The 19,782-nt window shown below is 36.6% G+C and overlaps 2 protein-coding genes across 2 annotated transcripts in view; one reads left to right on the forward strand and one right to left on the reverse strand.

Moving 5' to 3' along the window:
- The window catches only part of PLCZ1 (phospholipase C zeta 1), a 44,174-nt gene extending 34,480 nt beyond the window's left edge, over positions 1–9,694 (reverse strand). Inside the window, exon 1 of the mRNA XM_047064872.1 lies at positions 9,566–9,694. Within this exon, the coding sequence (XP_046920828.1) occupies positions 9,566–9,676 (111 nt within the window). The 5' untranslated portion in view covers positions 9,677–9,694. The remainder of the gene's footprint in view (positions 1–9,565) is intronic.
- A 1,952-nt stretch (positions 9,695–11,646) lies between these two features.
- On the forward strand, positions 11,647–12,546 carry CAPZA3 (capping actin protein of muscle Z-line subunit alpha 3). Its single transcript, XM_047065098.1, has one exon. It carries the CDS (start codon positions 11,647–11,649, stop codon positions 12,544–12,546), a length of 900 nt encoding a protein of 299 aa, XP_046921054.1.
- Positions 12,547–19,782: the final 7,236 nt, after the last annotated feature.

Genomic DNA, 19,782 nt, shown 5'->3' on the forward strand with positions numbered 1-19,782 from the left:
ACTAAGTAGTAACAGTTTTATTACTTTCGGGCAAGGTTTAAACTTGGCAATCTGACTTGTTCTGTTTTGTTTTTCCCAAAAGATCAAAGTTGTCATCTGATACTAGAAAGCATTAAAGGTGTAGAGTTCAAACAAAATTTCACAAATCCAAATAATTGCTGTAATTGATCCTAGCCAAAGGAGTCAACCAACAAAAATTAATTAAATTGCCAAAAATTAAAAACCCCACACAACACGTGAAAATTGTATTACTGAAGATGGGAAGTTTTAAATTTAGTAGAAAGAGAAGGAAATGGAAAGCAACAGAAGTCACTAATCATGGAGTCTGGGTAACAGCATTGGCAGCAGGGGAAGAGGGAAGAAGGAAAGTGATGAGCAAGAAAGATTCAAATCTGAGGACTGAGACACATAATAGTGGCTGAAGCAGATAGAATAACAATGTATTAATTTAATATCTCCCCTGTAGGAGGAAACTGGAGTTCAGAAATCATATGTCAATTGTCCCCAATCCCACAGAAAAGCAGCAGGAAGAAAGACATACATGTCAATCAATACACCACTGTGCATATTGACAGTATATAAGCAAAATGAAATTGTGCAAAATACAAATCCAATCCCTTCAACTACCTCTTAAATTGCTCAGTATTTCTTTTTTGTCTTCCAGACAAAATCCAAACTGCATTGTCTGGCATCCAGGGTCCTTTAAGATGTCACTAATGGCAACTGCTCTCATTTCTTTCTTCCTTGTACCTCATACTTTTGGCGCTCTGAATTAGTTATAGCATAAATAACAAGCTCTCTTGCTACTGAATAGGCTGTTTCTTCTGTCTGGAATACCCTTCTTTAACTTCCTAACCTACTAATTTTTACTCATTCTTTTTTTTATTTTATTTTATTTATTTATTTATTTATTTATTTATTTATTTTTATTTTTACTGACTATTGAAAAAAGTGTCTTACTCTAGAAGTCTTCCCAAAGTCCCTGTCTTCTCCCAGGCCACATTAGATATCCCCCTGCCTCTCAGTTTTTATAAGACTCTGCATCTTCTTCTATATAGAGTTTATTACACTGGAGTGAAAGCCTTTTTTTTTCTAAATCCCTTCTAGAATTGCCTTGGATAGGAAGTTTGCCATTTTTTTTCTTATACTCTTGGTACCTAAAAGAGTGCCTGGCTGGAGGTATTCAGAATATGATCTATCACCTAAACAATGTTGTAATTCTGGTGAAATATGTGCATTTAATTGGATAAAGGAGTTAATATATCCCTAAACCTAGGAAGAATAAGAAAAGATATTTTTAAATACACATCATAGAAAATATGCAAAATGCCAGGCTCCACTTCAGGGAATATTGTAGCTTTTAGAAATGTTACATATTAATCATTTATAAGTACAGCATAAAATAAGAGTAATGAAGCCAGTTTTGTTTAAAAAAATATTCATTAAGTGTTTTTTTTTACAAGGCATTATAAAAAGAACTTTATCAAAAAACTCATTCAATGTTTATGTATAATTTAAAAACATATCTCGTACCTTAAGATCATAAATGCCATGAAGATAGATATTTTATTCTTTTTATTCCCAATGCCTAGTACTGGGCCTACCCTAGCATAGGACATCAGTGACTGTATGTTTAAACGTATGGTTGAAAACATGAAGCTAAAAATTAAAATAATTCTATGGATATTCTGATAGTATACTTTCAGAGAACAGAATCAAAGCTTTTCATGTTGTTCCCGGTTTCCACTGCTTAGTTTGCTAGTAAAAAGATGAGATGTCTCTTAAAATAAACAACCATATAAGAAAGTTGATCTATCAAAACATAGAATTTACTTTTAAATTAAGATGAGGTGTTTTAAACTTGTCTGTAAAATTACACTAAAAACAAAGTATTCTAAATATATCACAGGATCTGACATATTAACTTTTTTTTTTAATTTTGTTAAAGTTTATTTATTTATTTATTTAGAGAGAGAGAGAGAGAGAGAGCGAGCAAGCACATGTGAGCCGGGGAGGGGCAGAAAGAGAGGGAGAGAGAGAATCTCAAGCAGGCTCTGCACTGTCAGAGCAGAGCTCAATGTGAGGCTCTATCTCACAAGCTGTGAGATCATGACCTGAGCCAAAATCAAGTCAGACGCATAACCCACCAAGCCACTTAGGCACCCCTGACATACTACTTGAAACTGCTTAGCAACTTTGTCTTCTGTCTTCCCTTTCTTCCTAACTAAATATTTGAAGCAGAAATGAAATGGGGTAATAAGGATGTAAAGGCAACACCTTATCAGAGCCCTCTGGGCGTTCATATTCTAGAAAAGGAAAGCCAGTATGAAAGTGTTATAATAGAAACTTTATACACAACAGACAAAGAAAGTTCAGTGATTCTTCTTGGAGACAAAAAGAGAGTCTTTATAGAAAAGGTGATCCTGGAGATGAGCTTTCAATGACAAGGAAGATAGTTGCCTGAAAATGGGGAGAAGGTTATTCTAATTGTTGGGAATAGAGTAAATAAACACGTAACAGTACAAAACAGGTTATTAGAGAGGATGTTAGTAAAGCTTCAGTGAGAGAGATAAAGGTGAAGTCAAAACTGTATCCAAGGGGCCCTTGGCCCTGAGGCCCTCAGACTTCATTCTCAACCAGTGAGTTGCTGATGAGCTTTAATGAGGGAAATCATATAGATTTTGTTTTAGAAAGACTACTATGGCAGCTATAAAGAGGGGAGATGCTAGGATTCAAAACAAGGAACCAGTTCGTAGGGCTATTCAAATTTTAATGGACATATAAGTCACCAAGGGACTTGTTAAAATGCACAGTCAGCTTCAGTACGTCTGATGCTACATTTCTAACAAGCTCCCAAGGGATGCCAGAAATGCTAGTCTGAGGAGCACGCCTTGAGTAGCAAATAGTTGGAGACCAATTGACTTTGTGTAGAAATAAAATACACCTTAAAAGATTTGAAAATTGGATGTGGAGGTAAGGTAAAAGGAAGAGTCCCGGAATCTCCCAGGTTTCTGGCTTGGATAACTGAAAGAATGGTGCTTCCATCACCAAGAAAAGAGAAGATGACACTTTTGAAGGGAAAGATGGTTACTTAAACATATTAAATTTGAAGTATCTTCATCTAAGCCAAGACAACTAGTAGACGATTGGGATGGGAAGTGGGGACTAATGTATTACTGGAGAAAAAACAAGGATTTTGCAGGCAGACAGATCCAGATATGAATCTCCACAGTTATATGATATTAAACCATATCAACATTCCTCACCTCAATATCTTAATGTGTAAAAAGAGGCTAGTAACGACTTCCTCGGATGTTTGTTAAAATAGTGCATGCAAAAACCTAACACAGGGCCTAGAATATGGCAGGCGATGAACAAATAGTAGCGTGTATATGGTTTTGTTGTTCAGGATAGAAAATTTGTGCTTTGTTCCCGTTAAAGTAGTAATGGAAGCCATTGAAAGTCAACAAGGTGGTGACATAGGAAAGTCCAGATCTCACCTCTTTCCAAAGACATACCAAATATACAGCTATATATGGGACAATTCCCTCTGAAAGATACCTGGAAACTAGCTGAGTGAACTAACTTGCCTATATATTGAGCAAATGAGAAAAAATTCTATATCAAAATGGGTAGGAGAGGCTGAGACACAGTCTCTCCACAGACATCACCCCCAACAGGATGACATATAATTGAGAGTGAACACACAACCCTCAGCTTTCCCTGAGGAGTGAAGGGTTTGGATCTAACTTGTAATACCCCAAATTTTAAGACTTCCACCTGAGAGATAAGTCCTACAAATACCTAGTTCTGAAGGCCAACTGGGGCTTGTGTCCACAAGATCCACGAAACTATAGTAAAGAGTTCTTAACAGCTCACAAGGACTCTTGGTGGCTAGTCCCCGCCAGAGCTTAGCACGGAGGTATAGACTAACATGTAGTTTTTCCTTGAAAGAGGCCTACTTGGTCACCTTAAAAGCCATAGCCTGAGAGTCATGCTTCTAATCTAACACAGGTATTGGGGCCCTACAGTCTTCCCCAGAGACCAGGGAAGCCAGTAGGTACCATTTTTCTGCTTTCCCTCTATCTCCCTCCAGATCACTAATATCTCCCTGAAACACGTGTGTGTACATATCTGGCACTCCAGCTTTTACAGCTGCCACTCAGAAGTTGGTGCTCACAGGTTCAGCAGAATTGTGGTAAACAAAGAGAAAATCCTTGTCTAGTTGTCCCTCAGGAGCTTGGTGCAGAGGGAGATGACAGAGACATTTGTTTCCAGTCTTTCCCTGAAAGAGGTCTATTTGTATACTTTATAAGCTACTGCCTGAGGGATCTAATCAGCCCACATCTAGGTGCTGACTGGGATCCTCCCCTTAGGAACACTGATGGGTCTTGGCACTCCCTCAGTGACTGGGAGCCACTAAGAATAAAGCAGGCTGCTTGGACAATTGCAAAGGTTGAGAGACAAACAAAAGCTAAGTCTGGGATGAACAATAAGGTTCTTCTTCTAAACAAGGCCACTCCTTCAAAGCTGGTGGAGGTGGCTGTTCTATCTAATGCACAGAAACTAACACAGACAGTAAAAAAAAAAAAGAAGAAATAGAGAAATCTGTTCCAAATAAAAGAACAAGATAAAACCCCAGGAACAGATCTTAATGAAACAGAGATAAGCAATTTGCCTAATAAAGAATTCAAATAAGGATTATAAACAATATGAAGATTACTCAAAAAATTAAAAATAGAACTACCATATCATACAATTCCATTTCCTGATATTCAGTGAAAGGAAACAAAATCACTATTTTGAAAAGGTATCTGTACCTCCATGTTTATTTGAGCCATATTTACAACAGCCAAGACATGGAAGCAACCTAAGTGTCTATCAACAGATGGATAAAGAAAATGTGAATAAGATATTATTCTTCCATAGAAAAGAAAGAAATTCTATAAATTTTGACATCATGGATGAAGCTTGAGGCCCTTATGTAGTGAAGTAAGTCAGACAAAGAAAGACAAATACTATATGATCTCATGTATATGTGGAATCTAAACAAACTGATCTAATAGAGACAGAGAACAGACTGATGGTTGCCTGAGGCAGGGGTGGTGGGGTGGAAGAACTGGGTGACAGTGGTCAAAAGGTACAATTTTGAAATTATAAGATAAACAAGTACTAGGGATGAAATATAAATGATGACCATAGCTAACACTGATGTAGGATATATAATAACATGTTCTGCTGATGTAACACACAGCCTGGTAACTAAATTAGTAATACCATATTGCATATTTGAAAGTTGCTACAAGAGTTATCTTCAAAGTTCTAATAACAAGAAAAAGAAATTTGTACCTATGTGAGCTGATGGATGTTTACTAAACTTGTTAATCACTTTTCAATATATACATACAATTCAATGTATGTCAAATCATGTTGTACACCTAAAACTAAGACAATGTTGTATGTCAATTACATCTCAATAAAACTGGGAAAAAAAGTTAATAAGATTGTTCAGGAATTATATGTAAAGTAAAAAGAAAGAAAATTAAGGACAGATGGAAAAGGAAAGTTCAGAAATTTTCAAAAAAAAAAAAGTGATGTCATAGAAGTGAGAATAGGAGTAGTTTAAGAAAAGAGGGATAAATAAAATGCACAGAGAGCCTAACCATTGTATTTACCATTTTAAAAATAGAGGTTTTCAAGTTAGGTATGAAGGCAAAATTTATTGCAATGAATCATTGAGGAAATGGAGAAAGAAATGTAAAGGTGTCTTTCAGTTTATTTGCTACAGGAGAGAATATAACTTTTAGAAAAGGATATGGAGTGGGGCGCCTGGGTGGCTCAGTTGGTTAAGCGTCCAACTTTGGCTTGGGTCATGATCTCAGTCTTTGTGAGTTCGGAGCCCTGCATCAGGCTTTATGCTGAAAGCCTGGAGCCTGCTTCAGATACTGTGTCTCCCTCTCTCTTCCCATTCCCCACTCATGCTCTGTCTCTCTGTCTCTTTCTCTCTCAAAAATAATTAAAATTTTTTTTAAAAAGAGAAAAGGATATGGAGCTATTTATTTTTGAGAGAAGATTAAAAATAAGCTTAGACTGTGGCAGACCAACTAAAATAGGAAATCATAAACTTGCGGTGGAACGAAACAATATGTAGCTGAATTGACCCAAGTTGCAGATTTGTAGGGCAGACACAGCAGAGAAATACTTTACCTCCTCTCTCTACCTTCTAACTTTCAAACCACTCTACACTACTACCAGATATATCCTAAACTTTGCACTATTTCCCTCCTCAGAAAAGTTCAATGGCTACCCATCGTCTATAAAAAAAAAATCCAAACTCTGTAGCCTACCTCAGGACTTTTGTGATCTGGCCATACCTAGCACTCCTCATCACTTCCTTGCATACATCCTATGTGCAAGTCATACATCGTTACCTTTTATTCATCAAGTACTTCTCACACTGTTATCTACATATACTGCTTCTTATTCTTCGAGGGACAATAAGAATGCTCTCTGTACCACAGCCTCTGTTATAGATGCCCAAGTTTGAGTCTCTGTCTTCTCAGATTCCCTGTAATTATTAACTATGATATTTATTATTATCTACTTATAAAATAGTAATTTCTGTATTTCTTTTCCTCCTGATGAGAGAGAGAGAGAGAGCACTTTATTAATTTTTTACAATCCACAGTTTCTAACAGAGTCCCATGGACATCCTATAGATTTAATAATGGCTGTTAACTGCTTAGAGAATTTGAAAACTTAAGGTAAGTCCTATAATAATATGAATTCTTAAAATTAAGAAGGATGCTATTTCATACTCAACTAACAATCAAGAATGTAATCTCAGACTAGCAATATTCTGTTGAAATGACACAGAATATTTCTTATAAAATATATTGTATGCTACAAATTAATGACAATGGTAAAAGCAATAAAGTTTTTTTTTAATAAAGGGATAAAACAAAATCTTACAGAATTGCTCCCCACGTCATGGCTCAAGAATTGATTTTGTAAAATGAAAATGTGAATATTTTGCCAGGGTCATAAAGGTATACCTTCTTTACTTAAATTTCATAGTAAATATTCACCCATAAGAAAATAAATTCACATCAGAATTTATGCCAGCTTCTTAAGAAATCAATAAATGTAATGCAACTTCCTATATTTTTTGAACAGTTATGATTGATATACTTCAAATAATATTTATTGAGTGCCTACTTTTTTCCAAGCCTTATACTAGATACATTCACAAATAATATTTACTATTCAGCACAATCTGGCAAGATAACTATATTAGTTTCCCCATTCTGCAGGTTAAGACATTTGCTTAGGGAAATTTCTGATTTGCCAAGTACTGAACAGGGAAGATCTGATGGAGTGAAGAATCTCCACGCCCATTGAGTTTGCCAATAACAATAGCCCTGAGAAGCTGGAAGATTTTGGTCACCAAAATAAGATTCTTTAAGATTCATTGCATTTACTCTGGCTACAAGGTGTATCGTGAATTTTGGAAAGATAAACAACAAAAGTTGAAGCAAAACAGTCCAATGTTTAAGAAGCTTAATTTTTATCTATCCAGAAAATTTCATTAGCCAATACACCTTCCCTAGCATTCTATTTAATTAATTTCTTAATACATATATGGCAATGTAGCCAAAGGCAACAAAGTATCATCTATTCAAGGGCCTAGGGGAATTATTTTGATAACAATTTCTTGTCATGATCATCAGCCTTGTTTATATGCAATTTATGCTTAAATTATTTGAGGCCATTTTAAAGAGGTTTTTAAAGAATTCTAAGCAATCTCTGTCCCTCAATTATAAAAATTATTTTCATAGCCATTTCAGAAAGGTTTTGCTAAACAAACTAGACCTTCATCCTCTCACGTTTAAATAATTGTTAATATCAATTAATGACCTATTTCTTTACCTGTTAGAACTGTTGCACATTTTACATAACACTTTTTAATAGGGCATGCACTTTACTCAAGTACATCTCAGACACATATCTTCATTTTGCAGGTAATGCAAAGCAACCTGATAATCACTGAATAAGATTGATCACATTTCACATTTGATACAGATTTAATATATTACCTCTCTGTTGTGTTGAACGTGAATTTTATTAAACCAAAAAAGTACTTATTTGGTTCTCCCATTGAGTGATACCACTGGGGGGAAGTTCTATTTGTGAAGATCTTTCACAAACCTTGTGTTCTTCAGGTATAGTATTAGACATGAGTTGCTTAAAATTCTGATAGTTTATGGCAGCACGGACTACTTGCATTCATAAAAAACAATCTGAAACTTTTGTCTTTTACTGCAGTCTCTTGAGAAGTGCAGCTTTTTTTTTTTTTGAACCTCCTCTTTGTGATTTGTAAACATGGGGGCTAAATCTTGTTGAGAGAAGTACTTGATAGGGCTGCTCCATGGTCTCCTGTGTCTCTGCAGGTTTTCCAGCAGAGGCACCAACACTTACTTCAGAACTAGCTTTTCAAGGATGTTTGCATGATGAAAAGATAATATCTCCCTCGAGGGGAAAAAGCAGGTTTCTTTACTGTGCATGATAATAATGATAAGGGCACCCTCCAGGGCAAAGATCAGACAGGCTTACTTCTTGTAATAAAAGATTTGGGTTCCTTAAACTTGAGGTCCCTCTCTGATAAGACAACCCAGGGCATGTGCTTCTGTCAGTTGGCCCTCTTCACATCATTCTTTGGGAATTGAGACTTGGAGAAATAGCACCAAAATGCTGATACCCTTGCAATGGCTATTTTTGTAACAAGGCTATTTTCTCTGAACCAAAAGCCTGCCTCGGCCGTCATCCATGAAATTATATCAGGCTAACTGGTTAGCTTACAGGCAGGTAACACAGGTTTCCCAGTTTGTATTAATGGTAAGAATTTCACAGACTGTTATCTGGGTAGTCACTTTCAGAAAACAGTATCATATTCAGGATTTCCATCTTCTTAACTTAAGTAGCCAATCCAGTATTTTTACTTGATTTGCCAAGAAATTTGCCATTTCCTAGCACAAAACTCAGCTGAGTGCTTGGATTTTTCTTACTTATTGATGATCTTTCCCTCTGTCCTTTAGTGAAAAAATTGATCCAGTTTCCATCCCCACTAGTTCTTCAAACAAAGAAAACTTCTGGCATGATTTTCTACTTTGAAGTGAGTAAAATACCATTTTTCTCAAGATTTCTTTTTCCTTCTATAAATCACTAACATCTAATCCATTTACCATTTCTTCATTTATGTGATTTTGATCTAATCATATGACCAATCCTAATCTTACATGAACATTCTTGTATCTTCAGCTAATTATGCTAAATTAATAATCTGGTATTATTTCAAATTTTACCATTAACTTATTTTATCTCCTACCTAAATTCTCTCCTTCTTGATTGTAAATATATTTAGCATAATTAATTGCTTTAATTCTCAAGAGACTAATTTTTCATATGTATTTTCTGTAGAAAGCATCCAAGTAGCTGTTGACATTTCCCCTATATTGGATTAAGTCCTTCATAGGGTGGGGCAGACAAGGGGTGGATATTATCTCACCTTAAAAATAGATTTCACATGAACATAATTGCACTGAATATCTAATTTTTCAAGTAATTTGTGAGTTTTTTCTAGGTTAATTTTTCCACCTCTAAATTCATCCCGAATCATCGACAAAAACCATGTATGAAGCACAAAAAAAGAAGTTAAGGAAATTCTCACAGAAAATCATTAAGTGCTTAAAATGCCTAAGGAAATATTTGATTTCTTTTCAATTTAACATTTTTATTTTTATTTTTAAGGGATAGTCTATCTTTTGCTTAAGCGACAAAATAATTCTATGATAAATTATGGTTAAAACAAAATTAAGTAGGTACTATTCTGTAGTGAAGGTATGAGAGGGCATACATAACACAATAAAAATTACAGGAACAGAATAAAAATAAACATTTGAGGAATCAAGTTATTATTTGGGAAATACAGTCTATTTCCTGAGACATGGACTTGGGGGACAGCTGGGCTTCAAGATCTCCCTGTCACTTGACCTCTCTCAAGTTCACTTTCCTCATCTGAAAGGTGAGCAAATTAATATTTAGGGAAAGTGGGGGCATAAGTTCTCAATATATTACTGAACACAGTTTCTGCTACTGAGTGTTCAATAAATAGTTACCATGTTTGATATAATTATTATTACCATGACATTAGCCAGATGTCCAGCTACATGTGCCAAAAAAAGGCAACATTTTAAGTACCACCAAAAAGGGTTAAAAATGCCATGCTGAGTGTATATTTGGTATGAATAGAAAATTAAAATAATCAAGCTTACTTATTGTATACAGACAAACTACAAAAAAATTAGGACACTTCAATTGGAAAAACTGAACTTGGGAATTAATATGACAACTTATAATATCATGAAAGGTACTTGTGAAAATTGTTCAAAATTCCACTCAGTTTCAGACTGCTAAAACTTACGAAAAGCCCTCACATATAAAGGCTATGACTTAATATGGCAAAGCTCATGTTCTCATAAGAAAAAGACAGGAAGTAAGGGAAATGCAGAAAAGCTTAGGACGGATGGAAGGAAGAGGTTTATACTTAAATGAGAGAGGCTTAACTTCCAGACTCTTCAAAAAGAAAGAGGAGAATCAAGTAAAGGGGATTAATTAAGAGGAAGAAGAGAAAAGAGGAACAGAAAGGACTTCTGAATGGATATTTGTTCTCCATATTTTCATGACCTGTTGTTATGCTTCTCCTTGCTTAGTAGTCTCTCCCCATTACATATTGTCACAGGTTTCAAATATAGTCAACTCTGCCCTTTTGTAGTAAAGGAATTTCTTGATATTCATCAGCTGTTGCCTCTGACCCTTTTCTAGAGAGAAAGCAGAAAATACAGAGTGGTTTGCGCCTTTGTTCTTTGGAGATAGCTCACAATTAAATCCCATAGAATCCACATGCCAGATGTGGTCCCTGCATTTCACTGCCCTTGAAAGTTTCTGGCTTCTTGCTTACATTTTAACAATCTTCAAACCCTCAATGGTTATAATGCAGTATCCTCTGCTGTTTGGCATTTTTCTGTCAACTGCCATCGTATCTTGTTTTATTTTTACTCTTTTGTTGAACCCCCCTGAAACTTTTGGGCATAATGTGCTTCCAGTGGGTTTGGGGAGAATATTCTGAGGGCCCGAGGATAAATAAAAGCCACTGTGGTCCCCAAAGGTGCAAAGGGCTGCCAAACCCTCTCTAGAAACTCTAGGCTGCTTCTGTAGATTCCTGACAACATAGAATGCCCACAGTGACACACCGCTCTTGAAGAAGGCTGTTTGGGAGGCTAAGTTTTTAAAATCTCCAAAATACATACAGCTGAATGGCTGGGTACCACGCTGTCAGGTGACCGTCATGTTTTTCTTTTGGCCTGAACACCCATGGTGACATCATCAAAGGTTCCACACTTCATAGAGAAAGGTTCTTTATGACTTCATCAGGAGACTCAGCTTGCAAGACAACCTGCTTTCATGATTAGCCATAGTAATCTTAAGCTTGAATGTTTAACACCTTGATGGGAAAGGTGTCTCATGGAATGTTTTCTCATCCTTTGAACACTCTTTATTTCAGAAGCTTTGCTTCTGCTGCAACCAAGTATGTCACTTAGCGTTCTGAGTAGGAAAGAGAAAGAAAGAGTAATTCGCAGACTGTTGATACAGGCTCCTCCAGGGGAATTTGTAAATGCCTTTGATGATCTCTGTCTGCTTATCCGTGATGAAAAACTTATGCACCATCAAGGTGAGTGTGCAGGCCACCAACACTGCCAGAAATATTGTGTACCACTCTCTATCGATGGAAATCCAGTACTCTTGTCTCACCACAACGTAATGGGTGACTACCGATTTTTTGACTATCAAAGCAAACTTTCTTTCAAATTCGACCTGCTTCAAAACCAGTTAAAAGACATCCAAAGTCACGGTATCATTCGGAATGAGACAGAATACCTGAGAAATGTTGTTCTGTGTGCCTTAAAACTGTACGTGAGTGATCACTACCCAAAAGGAAATTGCAACGTGCTGAGAAAAACCGTGAAAAATAAGGAGTTCTTGATAGCGTGCATTGAGGACCACAGCTATGAAACAAGAGACTGCTGGAATGGCCTTTGGAAATCTAAATGGATTTTCCAAATCAATCCATTTCTAACCCAAGTAACAGGAAGAATTTTTGTGCAAGCTCACTTCTTCAAGGCTGTCAACCTTCATATTGAAATCTCCAAGGACCTAAAAGAAAGCTTGGAAATAGTTAACCAAGCTCAACTGGCTTTAAGTTTTGCGAGGCTTGTGGAAGAGCAAGAGAATATATTTCAAGTTGCAGTCTTCGAAGAATTACAGGAGTTATCGAGCGAAGCCCTGAGAAAAATTCTACGAAGAGATCTTCCAGTGACCCGCACTCTTATTGACTGGCAAAGGATACTCTCTGACTTGAATTTGGTGATGTATCCTAAATTAGGTTATGTCATTTATTCAAGAAGTGTGTTATGCAACTGGATAATCTAAAGGATTGCTCCTGGTAATTGTCTCAGCCTGATTTAGTGGTATTTCCGGGAGGGGTGTTGGTATTTTCCTAAAGTTAAGAAGCCACTAGAGATGCCTATCACTTGACAAATGTAAGTTTAAATTAAGGAAAAGTGTAACAAATACTTTTACTCAGGGAATATTAACCAATAAGGCAAGAAAAGGGTGATGTAAGTGTGCTTCATGGTAGCAACCATCATAAAGCCAGAGATGTCTATTAGAACCTAAAACAGCTTGAAACAATGTGGCACCCAGAAGTATTACAAAGGTGGCCAGGGTTAAGGCTGTGTGTATTGTGTGTGTGTGTGTGTGTGTGTGTGTGTGTGTGTGTTTGGAAATGACCTTTGATTTTCTTAGTAACTAGAGAATGTATACAAAAAAAAGTCACTCTGCAAGTGATAATTCACATAATTCCGTTCAGTCATACCCAACCCAGACAGCAGATTTCAGTAAGTGACATAAGTATTGGATATTCCATGAAAACAACAGATATCAAAAATCTACCTCAGATGAAGAACTAGAGGTAACCTTAGAGCCCCTGCCCTCCAAGAATTGGGATTATTCAAATCCCCAGGCTTTTCTTTTCTTTTTTAATGTTTATTTTTTAAAGACAGAGACAGAGACAGAGACAGAGCATGAATGAGGGAGGGGCAGAGAGAGAGGGAAACACATAATCCGAGGCAGACTCCAGGATCTGTGCTGTCAGCACAGAGCCCAACGTGGGACTCAGACTCATGGACTGAGAGATCATGACCTGAGCTGAAGTCGGATGCTTAACGGACTGAGCTACCCAGGTGCCCCAAATCCCCGGGCTTTTCTGATAACTAAGATGGTCTTTGAAAAATCAACTGGAAAAGCTAGAAAACTTGGGAAAAAATCAACTGGAAAAGCCTGACCTCTCAAGCTTACATAGTTGAATTCTTGTGAAGTCATCACTGTAGGCGTTTATGAGTGCTTACTTCATGCCAGGCCCTGTGCTCAACGACTGGCACACAACTTTTCATGATTCAGCTGGCACTACTAGTAGTTCCATTTTATGAGAGAAGAATCTAAGATTTTGAGTTGTTTAATTCATCCTGGCACATAGTAAGTGACAGGTGTGTCTGGCTCTGCTCTTATCCTCTAGGGTATGACCACTCTCCCTGGAGGCCTGTTTCATTAAGAGCTGTACACTCTAGGGGGCGCCTGGGTGGCGCAGTCGGTTAAGCGTCCAACTTCAGCCAGGTCACGATCACGCGGCCCGGGAGTTCGAGCCCCGCGTCGGGCTCTGGGCTGATGGCTCAGAGCCTGGAGCCTGTTTCCGATTCTGTGTCTCCCTCTCTCTCTGCCCCTCCCCCGTTCATGCTCTGTCTCTCTCTGTCCCAAAAATAAATAAACGTGGAAAAAAAAAAAAAAAGAACTGTACACTCTATAATGATTTAGGCAAGCATTTCATCCAAAGGACACTTTCATAGGATCCAGACCACAAATTACCTATTCAGTCACCCTATTACTATTCCCAGCAAGGTGACTGACCACTTGCTTATGGTCTCAAAGAATTCCAAATCTAAAGCTCTCTAATAAGATTGCAACAGAACAGTAGAGAGACCCCATCCCCTAATTCTGACTTACTGCTAGGCCAAATTCTCAGTATTTTGGATCCAAGCTGTTGAGAAAAGATCTCATTCTACATAAGAAGCATTGGAGCAGACAAGGTTAGAATTTCTAAATCTCAAACATTTCTACCTTAACTGGTGGTTCTTAGAGAATCTCAGGAGAATTACTTAGGGCATATCTTTAAAAATACAACTTCCCAGGGACACCTGGGTGGCTCAGTCAGTTGAGCCTCCGACTTCAGCTCAGGTCATGATCTCACAGCTCCTGGGTTTGAGCACTGCACTGGGCTCTGGGCTGACAGCTCAGTGCCTAGAGCCCGCTTCAGATTCTGTGTCTCCCTCTCTCTCTGCCTCTCCCCTGCTTACACTATGTCTCTCTCTCTCTCTCAAAAATAAATAAACTTTTTTTTAAAAATTAAAAAAAATACATCTTCCCAGTATCCATCCTCAGATTTGATTTAGTAGGCTAAGAAATCTACATTTTAAACAATTTTCAGAGATGACTCTGTTGCAAGGGATCCCAGCACTACATTTTAAGAAATATTGGTCCAATCATAAATCCAAGCTTACGCTTTCTATTTACTCAATTAAAATCACTTCTTGTAAAACTATTGCCAAATGAAAGCCATGTCTACTACTTCACCAGATTTGCTATGCACAGACCAAGGACAGGCCTTAATCAGTTATGTTAAAAAGTTAAGAAAAGCTTTTCTAAAGAAAAGCAGCCGAGACAATTGCTCCATTGCACTAAAACATACCCATCTGACAGATTATTTAACAAAAATTTGAATGGATATTATGGTTTTATATATGTAAGTGCTGATTTGCCAGAACATTCCATAATAGGACTTACTGGTTTATAGAACAATCACAGGAGCATTTAGTTCCCACTGAAATGTGGGGTTTTTAAAATAATATTTATTGGTATTTCTGCATATAAAAAGTCACATGTACAAATCATAGAAAATGCTTCAGGTATAAAGCATTTTGGCCTATTTCCTCCCATCCAATTTTATGGAATTGTTTTACATATTAAGAATTACAACATATAAAAATTTTCATCCTGTTCTTTTTACATAGCCTCCTATATCATAAATATGGTCCCATGTCATTAAAATTCCTTGAGCACATAATTTTAATTATTTACATGATATTCATACAGTTCATGCACCTACTACAAGAAAACTACTTCTCTATTCATACATAATTTAAATATTTGGCATTTTATTTCTGTTATTAATTGGGTTATAGTGAGTATCTCTATGCATAAAGCTTTGCCCACATGGTGGATTATTTCCCATAAGATAAAGTCCCTAAAATTGCATATTGAAAACATAAGAACATATTCATGATTTTAATATATATTGCCAAACTGCTTTCCAGAAACACTTAACAATTTATAATCCCATCAATAACATAAGAGAATGTCTAGCTCACCACAGTAATCTTGGAAATATTAAATATCAAATGTTTTCTCTGATAGGCAACAAACTTTAAAAGAATATAAACAAAGAAAAAGGTGTTCACTAACTTATGCCATATTATACCAAAATCATTCCCACACTGATTTTATTTGGTAGTTATTTTCTTTGTTTGGATCTAGAATAGCCAGAAAAATCTACAACTAATCCTTTCGGTATCTTTATCATAGACACAAACACACACATACACACACACACAACTACACTTAAACCTACTCTAGCAATATACATATATACACACATACCCAAGCATATACACACATATACAAAAAATGCTTCAGATCCTGAGGACTCATTGTACTGTTTTTTTTCAGTGTATTATTTTTTATATTCCAGTGTTCTCTCCTCCCCATCCCATTCCCAACTGGAATGTAAGCTCCATTAGACTGGAACCTTGTCTACTTAAGGATCTAGTCCATTACTGTCTGTCATTTGATAGGTAATCAGTAAAAGAGTGAACAAATGAATAATGGTAACAAAGGTATGAAACATGCTAGGTTTAGTTGACCTTAAGATTTTGTAAACCATCAATACCTGTTGTCCTTTTAGGAACTATTTATTCCTTTGCAGATTCCCCCAGCTGATGTTGTGACCCTTCATTTGATTGCATTCTGAAGCTGCAATTGGCTACCTACTGCTCTGATGAAAAACCTTTGCTCTTTTCCCACTCCAAATGGACAGAGATTTCTTCTCCAACAAGTTTAAGAAAATCAAGTTCTTTAAAAGTCATATTTTTCTTTCAATTTTACATAATCCTCTGTCAAAGATTTCTGTGCCCTTCCTCTTGGCGGGGCTGGTCCAGAGGGCTAGCCCAATGGCTATATCATATTCTACTCAAGCAGAGATTCAGGAGGAGCATAGATCCTTTAACCCACCCACTAGACTGAGTCCCTGATGTTTTGAGGACATGCCCTAGCCTCAGGATTGCCTTGAGACTAAAGCAGGTTTCAGCTTTCCTTTTCTGTTGGAATTTTGATCACAGTATACAAACCCCAACTACTCCTTTCTACTTATCAATAAGGTCTCCAATAATCAAATAGAGTTCCTACTAGACTCTGCATATTTATGAAGTTCACATAACTGATTACATTTTAGTAAATCAATATGAAAAGTACTTTCAGGTCACAGTCACTCAACCAGTTTTTTATTTATCTCACCTTCTCCTCAATCTCCTCATCAGGACACATCTCTTAGATTCTCACCCTTTTGCTTGGATAATTTCAGGAGCTTCTTAGTATATGGTACTATTGTTAAAGAATGGGTTCTCTGTCTACTGTTTCCTATATTCTAGTGAAATCTATCTCAATTCCACATCAGTCACTAGTCTCTCCTGACAAGCAGTCAATTTAGTCTTTTCTATTGATTGACCCCAATAGCCTTCTTCATGATGTGTTTCGAATTTTTCTACTCTACTTAAGCTCTGCTTCCTCATCAGTCCCTCATTTAGTAAATGACGCAGTCTCTTTACCAAGAAGACATATGCTTTCAAAAAGAGCTTCTACAGCTTCTTCTCTCTACACTTAAAAATATATTTATTTTCTCTCCTGCCAAATAGTCTCCAAAGAAGCGTATGTTCCTTTTTAAGACTAACTCTTCCTCCTGTTCACTTGATCCTAAGTCCTTGATATTTTGTCATCCACGCTCTTGATTGTTCAGTTACCCTTTTTGGTTCTTAGTTCCTCACTAGCCCCATCCATCTTGGCTCCTCTCCTCCACCAGCAAGTGTATACAGTTCCAACTAGCCTAAAAAATTTTCCCTATAATTGTCTCAGGTCCTTTCACCATGAAACTTTTCAAAGGATTATCCTATTCTTGCTTTTTCTTCTGTATCCTTACCACTTATTATTTTCTTAAAGGAATGGATTTAATTAAGAGACTGCTATGTTCTAGGCATTCTACCAGCAATTTCATCTGCCTCATTGATTCCTTATAAGAATTTGACAACCGGGAATTATTTTTTACAGCTTAGGAAACTAAGAATATTCGTAAGTAGCCTTGCCAAATTGACACAGCTGGTAAGGGACAGAACTGGGATTCCAAATCAGGTCTGTCACACTTGAAAACTCCTGTTCTGTATACCACATCATGCTGCCTTAACTCTGCAACCTCTGGCTGCCAGTGTAATAATATAATAAAAATCCATTCTCAAAAGTTTTCAATATCATAATTGTTGATTCCAATTGCCTTTTGTCAGTTATTGTCATGAGAAGATGACTACTTCTTCATCCTGAAAAACCTTTAATTCCTTGGTTATAATTGCATTTTAGTCTCCCCTTCCTCTAATTCGTTTCATTTCTCCTCCTCCACTGAACCTCACACTCAAACACAAATATTCTCCAAACCTTAGTTTTCCATCCTCTTCTTTTTACCTTATCACCTTCAGTCACAAAAGTCTTCAGCAACCACCCCATTCTTCAAAATATTCACCACAATATTCATCAGGTACAACAGGACTGGAGAAAATAATCCATGGCTTATTACTAAATAGCTCTTCAAAACTATTTTCAATACCATTTGCATATTTTTCTCTTCCCTCTTGGCTTCCAAACTTGTTGCTTTTTTTTTTTTTTTCGCTAAGCACCGTATTTATTGTAAGATACAACATTGATTGACCACACTCTACCAGAAGAGCTTTGCATAAACATATCTCCCAGTTTGACTTAGACCTCCAAGAATATTCTATCTTGGCACTGGTCCCTTTGTCCATACTCACTGCCCCTTCCCATCCAACTGCCACATCCATCCAACCCCAGTCCACCTACACTCTATAAATGAAAACAAGACATCTACTAAACAATCACACAGATGACTCTAATCAACTTGACTTTAGGCTTCTTTTCCGATATTATCTACTACAAATCCTACCCTTCAATGTTAAAGTAAACATTTCCAGAACGAAGCTGTTATTTTTACCTGCTCCTCTTTCCCTCAAACAAATTACTCTTTCTTTTTTCTGCTCTTAGAAGCACTATCTTGCCATTAACTCAAGGCCAAAACTCAGACATCCTTAACTTCTTTCCTATTTTCTAAAATGTAACTAGTCATTGAATTTTTTTACTTATGTTCCTGCAAGTATTTTTCTTACTTATTCTCTCTCTCACCTTATCAATAATCTTTGTTACTTCTCACTTATCAAGATTTCTTATAAGTCTGCCTTCTTTTCTTTTTTTAATCTCCAATCTATTCTATGAAGTTCGGCCAAATTAATTTTCATAATCCTCAACTGATTACTCATTGATGTTATTCACAGTCTTGATCAAACACTTTTAAAAGATACTGATTGACTAGGGAGTAGATTTCACATTTTCTGGCTCAGTGTTCAAAGTTTCTCCGTGATCTGAGTGCCCCTTGCGCTTCCATGGACCTTATATGACTAAACTGGACTTAATCACTTCTTCCAAGAAGCCTAAGAGACGCTTCACCAGAAGTGTTGTCTACATTTCTTAAATGTGAATGCATTTTATGTTTAATTCCGCACTGGTAATTGTCTACATTAATTTGAATATTAGATGTGAGTGTTTGCCCTGTTTCTCTTAATAGGCCAAAGCAGAGATTTTGTTTCTTTCATGCACAATGTAATGAAAATCTATAAAACTTTGAATCAGAATATCTAAGTTCAAGTTTTGATTCTACCAATAAGTTATTGGTTACTCTTCTGACATTAAGAAAGGTTAAAATATATGACATCTTTGGTATGATTTTTTTTTCCATTTGTTAAGTGAGGGTTGAATGCACATCTAGAATAATTTTTTACAAATACTGTGTGAACAATACATGATTGGTGAATAAATAAATGTCCAAGAGAAGAAAGCTTCCAATAGTCTCTCAGGTTGGTCAGAACTTCACAACAAGCATTTCCCAAAGATAAGAGAAAGTTCTTGAGAGCATCAATCCAAACAAATTCTCCACCTTTTAGGAATTGTAATTTACAAATGTCTCTGAGTTGGAAGTACAGCTTTGCATTTTAAAGATCATAGTGTCTGGCACATGATAAGAATACAATTCCCACACTATATTGCCCTGACAATTCATTCTTGATGTTATATCACATGCCATGTAGATATAGATAGCTTAAGGAGGCTCCGGGGACAAGAATTTAATCAGTCTGTGCCCAAACAGAAATCATATGAAAAATACAAATT

The sequence above is a fragment of the Lynx rufus genome, unplaced genomic scaffold (assembly GCF_022079265.1).
Source record: "Lynx rufus isolate CCGP_SWC_20201006 ecotype Redwood Valley unplaced genomic scaffold, mLynRuf1.p SCAF_7, whole genome shotgun sequence".
NCBI lineage: Eukaryota > Metazoa > Chordata > Mammalia > Carnivora > Felidae > Lynx > Lynx rufus.

Bases quoted from the DNA above. Each gene is read 5' to 3' on its own strand.
- CAPZA3 (XM_047065098.1), top strand. From the start codon at position 11,647: ATGTCACTTAGCGTTCTGAGTAGGAAAGAGAAAGAAAGAGTAATTCGC.